The 7,210-nt window shown below is 42.6% G+C and overlaps 1 protein-coding gene across 1 annotated transcript; it reads right to left on the bottom strand.

Moving 5' to 3' along the window:
- Positions 1-677: 677 nt before the first annotated feature.
- Positions 678-6,283, bottom strand: lig4 (ligase IV, DNA, ATP-dependent). The gene is made up of 3 exons (XM_085796018.1): positions 6,202-6,283; positions 3,463-5,536; positions 678-1,704 (listed from the first exon to the last, which is right to left on the bottom strand). The coding sequence occupies exons 2-3, from the start codon at positions 5,526-5,528 to the stop codon at positions 1,023-1,025; spliced, it is 2,748 nt and encodes a 915-aa protein (XP_085652144.1). The 5' UTR covers positions 5,529-5,536; positions 6,202-6,283; the 3' UTR covers positions 678-1,022.
- Positions 6,284-7,210: the final 927 nt, after the last annotated feature.

Below are 7,210 nucleotides of genomic sequence, written 5' to 3'. Positions count from 1 at the left end.
AATATGTAGTTAAAGAGACATACAATAAGAATGGACCTTATTTATGGTGGATTATTCCCGAGCCGTTTCACACTTCCCATCTGCTCCCCAGGCTACTGATTTACATCAGTCCACAGTGGATTACTGGATAAGTTCAAATCTAAAAACAGTGTAGTTCAGATCATTCAAGTTTTATAAGAAACAGTAGTTTCACATTCCCAGAATTTAAATAAAAGTTTAAATGGTGATGAAACCCTGAGAAAAACAAAAACGGATGACCCAACCCTCCTGTTTTCCTCCTGGGTCAAGGAAGGAAGGAAGGGAAAAACGAAGGAAAGATATAAGGAGGGAGGGAACAGATTGGGTCAATTGGGTCAAAAAGGAAGGAAGAAGTAAGGACGGAGGGAAGGAAGGAAGGAAGGAAGGACAAAGGGAAAGATGGGAGGAAAGAAGGAAGGGGGAAAGGAAGGAAAGATAGAAGGAGGGAGGGAACAGATTCGTTCAAGGAAGGAAGAAGAAGGAAGGGAAATGGGAAGGGAAGGAAAGAAAGATCGAGGGAGGGAGAGGGAACAGATCAGGTCAATTGGATCAAAAGAGGAAGGAAGAAGAAGTAAGGACCAAGGGAAGGAAGGAAGGAAGGAAAGAAGGAAGGATAAAGGAAGAGAACAGATTGGGTCAATTTGACCCAGAAGGACAACAGGAGGGTTAAATGCCATAATGCATTTCTAAAAAAAGCTTTCAGGGCTGAGAAAGCAATAATTTCCTTCTTGACTGTTAGTGGCCTATAAGTTAAAACCCATTGAAAGCAGCTTTATTTACCTATTGAAAAGAAAAGATAAAACTCGTCAACCTTGGATGAAATTAAGTGATGTAACATCGCTGTATCCCACAGGACAGTAATGTTCTGAATCAAACCTCTTTATGTTGACATTTAGTATTCAGTCTATAGCTTATTTTTAAAAAAAAGACTAATCTTATGAAAGGTTAATTAAAATTCTGACTAAAAAAGAGGTTTTTGTGTGTGTGTGTCACAAGAACCTCCATTAAACCAAGTAGCTGTTGTCGTCCATCAGATGCCCTGCTGCGATTGAATCCGTCACCCACGAGTCTTTTACAATCTTGAACTTCTTTCTAAAGCACCGTCGCAGAGTCTTCAGATCCAACAGTCTCGTTTCCTCGGCGATAACCACGTGAGAGACTCCCTCCTCCATCCTCTCCACCACGGTGCCTCCGTGGTAGCGAAACTCCAGCTCCCTGATGTGTAAACAGCTGGCCGGTATGGCACTTTCAGGCTGGCCTATGTCGGCGTAGCGATCCATGTAGACTCTGAGCGGTCTGAACATGCTGGTGGGAAGGTCGTCCCAGCCGTAGCGCTCCTCCACCCGCGCTGCGTCCACAGCTTCCGCCGCCGCCGCCGCCTCCTCGCCGCCGCCGATCCTGCCGAACACCTCTCGCAGCTGCTGCTCGTCCGTGTCCACGAAGTAGCTGTCGCCGTAGCTGTCGTACTCCTTGGCGAAGTGTTCCCTGGTGGACGGCGACATGTGGATCATGTGATGCGGTTGCCACGGCACCACTTCCTTCTGGCCCAGACACTCCAGCAGCCAGGAGGCCCAGACCACGTCGTGCTGGTTGGACGTGACCAGGTTCTTCACGCGCATGTTCTCCACTCCCGCGATCACGCAGTAGGTGTCCCGTCCTGGGTTCTGCACCACGATTCCTCCGCACCTAACATGGAGATAAATTCATTTTTATTTTGAACGTGACTAAAATAAAAAAATATGGCTGTTCGATTTTGCCCAAAAATAAAATCTCGATTTTCTTCTACGATAACGATTTTTTTGTTAAATGACAAATTATTTTGTGTGCTGTTTGTGTCTTTTTAAATGGACCTAATGGACCGTGAGAGCTGTAACTGTGTAGTGGAAAAGGGCCGTTGGTCTTTTTGGCAACAAAATCCTCACTGGTCTTAGCAAAATGCCAACATGCTTGTTTACAGTGTGTGGGGAGAAGCAGTGGGAGAGCGTGATGGGAGGAAGGAGGCAGCAGTCATTACCATAATTCAGCGCAGCCCAGATTCATGAACGGGGGCTTACCGTAATTACCCTAGTTAGAGTAGAAAATCGATTTTTACAATTCCAAAAAATCGATTTTTACAATTCCAAATAATCGCGATTACGATTTTAAATTGATTAATCGAACAGCCCTAATAAGTAAAATAAATGTTAACGACAAAGAAAATGCATGAGGATGGTTCTTGAACTTGTACAGAATATAAACCGTCTTTGCTTTTATCCTTCAAGTAGTTCAACAAGACACTTTCAGGCTGTTTCCACACATGCCGGTGCAAAAATGGCACCAGAAAATGATTATTGGGGGGGCGATGAGGGGGCCGGATTGTTTATAGGAGGTGCTAGTGAATTTTGACAACAAACGTCAATAAATAATACTATATGGATTTACTATTCCCAGGCTAATACACTACATATTGTGAAATGAATGTTTATCACATAACACTATACATACAGTACTATATAAATATCCATATCAATATACACACATATATACTACTGAATATCCATATCAATATACATATAATATACATTTAAATGTATAAAACATATACAGCTCTGGAAACAAATAAGAGACCACTTTCACAAATGTTTCTTAAAATCATCTCTACATGTATGACAGTCATTCTTTTCTTTTCTTTTCTTTTTTAAACACCAACACAAACACAACTCATTCTACTTAATGAGACACTGATGAGGTCATCACCTGAACCACATCTGGTTTTATAGGAAGATTATAAATAAAAACCACTGCTGGGATTAAACATTGATGTTATCCCACAAAAACTGATTCATAAACTCTTCCTGAGTTAAAATATTCTTGCTGTGTTGTTGAGGAATAAATATGAACATGTTTTCTTTGCATTATTATTATTATTCAAGCTCTGAAAAGACTTGATATTTTTTTGTTATTTAGACTAGTTTAGTCATTTTCAACCAATAAAAGCTCTAAATGACAATATTTTAATTTCAATTTTGGGAGAAATCTTGTCTGTAGGCTAGTTGATAGAATAAAACAAAAATAATTTAATTAAATTTTACTCAAACACATAGGCCTACCTATAAATAGTAAAACTAGAGAAACTGATCATTTTGGGAGTGGTCTCTTTTTTCCAGAGCTGTATATGTATACATACTATATAAATATCCATATCAATATACACATATATATATATATATATATATATATATATTTGAATGTATAAAACATACACTACATAAATATCCGTATAAATGTATAATATATATACTACTTAAATGTCCACATATGTTTAGCAATTTATTTTTATCCCTCATCTTCCATATATCTATTTAGCAATATTTTTTTATACCTATTTATGACATCAGTTATATAACATAAAACATTGATGAAATGAATAAAAAGTTTATAATTCATTCACAGTTTTCCTCTTACCTGGCGACGCCCTTCTCCAGCTCGGCCTTGGGGTGATCCTCGGCACCGTTCAAAATGCAGAACTCCACGTCCTCGAACATGTCCGTCTCCTTGGTAACCCCCGAGAGGTCCTGCGGTTTGAAGTGGTCGATGACCCCGACCACCTTCTTGGGCTTGGCCACCGCCTTGCGCTTCTTCTTTTGCGGCTCGTCGTCGTTGCCGATGCGAAGGTGGCGCGAGGCGAGCTTCCCCGACGCCTTGCCCCGGAACCGATCCAGCTCCGCCAGCGTCATGCACTGGTGCCACTCCTTGTCGTCGCGGATCTTCTCGATCCTGGGGAACCGGAGGGTGCAGTTGGTTTTGTACATGTCGCTGCCGACGATCTCCGCGGCCCTGACCTGTATGATGACGGAGTTGCACGGTTCGATGTAGACTTCGGGCTTCTCCGTCCCGCACAGGATGGACGCCGGCGGGTCGTTCTTGCGGTAGACCTTCCAGTGCTTGGCGAGCTTCAAACCCAGGTCGTACAGCTCCTTCATGGTGTAGCCGGAGCCGATGCGGCAGAAACTGTGGAAAACCGACGGTTTCTCGTCAGGCTTTGGGGCTTCTGCGATAGCACACAGGAAATGGGACATCATGCCGCCGCGTCGCCCTTTTCCCCAGTAGCCACCGACAATCAGCAGATCGAGCTCGTCCATCAAGCCGTCGACGTACTCCGGCTTGATTTTCAGCCATCCCTCTCCGCGTTTGTCGGGTTTGTAGATGGACGAAGGATCCTTCACCATGATCCCTTCCTCTCTGCTGTCGATGGCTTCGTTGAGGGCGTTCACCACCTCCTGCATGGTCCTGGCTTCGGCCTGTGGAACCAGGTGAATCCTTCCCTTCACCGGGGTGAAAACCGTCTGAATGGTCTCGTAGCGTTTCTTCAGCGTTTCTTTGCCGAGTTTCTGGTCGTTCACCAGCAGCACGTCGAACACGCAGAAGCACGTCTGTAGCTCCGAGTCGTCCATCAGCTTCTTGATGTCGAACTTGCTCCCTTTCTGCATGAAGTTCTCCGTGGTCGGGTTGTACGCCATCATCTCACCGTCGAGGATGCAGTTAACAATGTGGCTTTTGAAAACGTTGTGGATGTACGGAGTCAGCGAGCCCTCCAGTGGAGATCCTCCAAACTGCTGCGTGTATTCAAAAGCGTTTCGGGTGAAGTATTTATACACATCTCCGTCTTTATGCAGCTGGATACGCTCCCCGTCCAGTTTGGTCTGGATGAAAAAAGGGCTGTTGCCCATTTGTTTCTCCACACTGCGGATGTTAGCCACAGCGGCTAACATGGGCTTAAAGGCGGAGAAGAGTCCAATGGAGACATCGCTTAGAGACACAGACGGGTTGTGAAGCTGCTGGCACACTTTGTTCAAGTCTGTGTTGACATTGTAGAGCTCAGCGGCGTCTGGGTGGAAGACTTGGAGAACCGTTTCTTTGCTGACGCCGAGCTTCATGTCCTTCAGGATCATTCTGATCAGCCATTTCTGCTCCAGAGCCGAGCTCTGGGTGATGAGGTGCAGGAGACTCTTTTTCACAAGATCCTTCTGCTTGCTGGCGTTGTTGATAGCCACCGAGTCCAGAAAGTCATTGACTTCTTTAATGCTGAGGTTTCCTTGGCTGGTGCACCGTTTCTTCAGCACGAAGTAAGCCATGCCTGCAAAGTCTCCAGCTTCTCCTTGGGATGTGGTTGGAGCTCGGTAGTTCAACAGTTTATTGGCCTCTGGGCCGTTCTTTGGGAGGCCCAATACATCGATGTAGAGTTTAGCCAACATGCTCTCTTTGATGCCGTATGCCATCCGCTCTCGTTCAAAAGGGGGAACTATGAGGCGCATAGCTGCATAGAAAGAGTCTGTTGTTTTGGGTTTGTCTTTGTGCAGAGCAGTATGAAACTTCCTCCAGGACGCAATGAAATCCGCAAGGATCTTATATTTATCTGGACGGAGTTTGCACTTTTGGATTTTCTCCAAAGTGGTGCACAGGTGAAGAAAAGGAACTTGTGCCGCAACAGACGGCTGACCAGCAGCATCACCTTTAGAAGTTCCCTCCATGTTGAAATCTGTGGTACACATCAAAGATAAGAAAAATGATCCCAAAGGAAATTAATGAACATTTTACAGTTTGACCAAAGTTCATATCCTTCAATATACATGAATCGATGTTATAAAGCAAATATAATTACTTGGTTAATGAGAAAAACACTCTTATTGCTCTTATTGTTATTCCTCATCCACCCAAGTGAACATGTTGTGACATGTCTCAGTCTGTTTCAGTCAGACAGTAGACTTTAGATTTACACAATTAGTATAAACTCGCCCATGTTTAATCCTAATCACAACTTTAAATGGATAAATAGTAAATAAACACTAAAACTACCGTATGTGACAGGAAAAACCGACGAATACAACACCAGCTAATTTTCAAAATAAAAGTAGGCTATCTGTTATCATATGTGTTATCTCGGGGTATATCAGTACAGATAAAATACGTTTTGTTTTTTGTTTTTCAACAGGCAACACAACATTTACGGTTAAATTATACATTTTGAAATAGCGTTTAAATGTCACAAAACGTGAATGAGTAAAGAGTTCAAAGATCTCGGTGCTTTCATTTTGAAAACAGACCCCACTAAACTATTTAAGGTGTCATTCTACTGCTTCATTTGATAAACAGTAACGAAATGTGACAACTTTAAATAATAAATATAAAAGATTTCGCTGTTACCTTTACCTTTATATCCTCCAACTCCTCCAAGCTGTGAGCGACATGAAACACTTCCTTGTTTTCAAAGCCGCCGGGTCCGTGTGGGAAAACGCTCCGCCGGAAAGAAAGAGCGGAACCTTTGTTTTCCACACGAGGGAACTTTTACTTATCAACTAAATTAGAGTCACACCATATTTTAAAGACGTCACATTTTGTATATTTAATCTGGCATGAAATATTTTCACTGCAGTTTAAATGAACATTGTGTGGGTAGTTTTATACCTATAGTAGTCCTTTTTTTAAATTATTTTTTGTGTGTGTCTTTTTCACTAGTATCTACATAATCTAATGCTGAAATTCTACCATAGCGAACGTTTTATGATTTAATATAACATTATAACAAAATCTTTCCAGCATACATGTTGCTCTTGTATTCACCAGCAGGTGGCGACAGTGAGACGCTGCATGCAGTGAAGTTGTGTACATCACTGGATCTGTAGTATGAGTTTGAAATGCACACTTGTTGACCAAAGGAAGGTGTTTCTCCTAACAACAATGATCTTTGTAGGACATATCTGGGTCAAACAGGGAGTATTGATGTCTCATAACATTATACAATAACATTGCCATGACAATAGTATTAACATTTCCTCCAGCTGCCCCAGTTTCCTTCACATGATGCACAGGTGCCACAGAAGTCAACTTCAGCTGTGGGTTGTGTGATGCTTTGCAGCAGAAGAGATCATTTGCAAGCCGCTGCAATGTGAATACATCATGAATTTGTACAAACAACAGTGACCTGAATATATAAGTTGTGTTGACATGTAATGGATTCAGTTATTTAAGGCTGTGCAGGCTTATTTGTTGCCTAGACTGCCATGACTTTTAACTTTGTTGTGCTTTGTTGCCATTACAAACTTGTTTTGACAGACATCATTACTTGCCGTCTGGGGTAATTCCAAGTACATGCTATCGCTTGTGTAATCAAGGGGTAAATCATTCCAATGATGTCTTGTTACCGATCATAAGT

The sequence above is a fragment of the Trachurus japonicus genome, chromosome 2 (genome assembly GCF_045865225.1).
Source record: "Trachurus japonicus isolate A0001 chromosome 2, Traja_1.0".
Taxonomy (NCBI): domain Eukaryota; kingdom Metazoa; phylum Chordata; class Actinopteri; order Carangiformes; family Carangidae; genus Trachurus; species Trachurus japonicus.
This window is presented reverse-complemented; position numbering and strand designations above follow the sequence as displayed.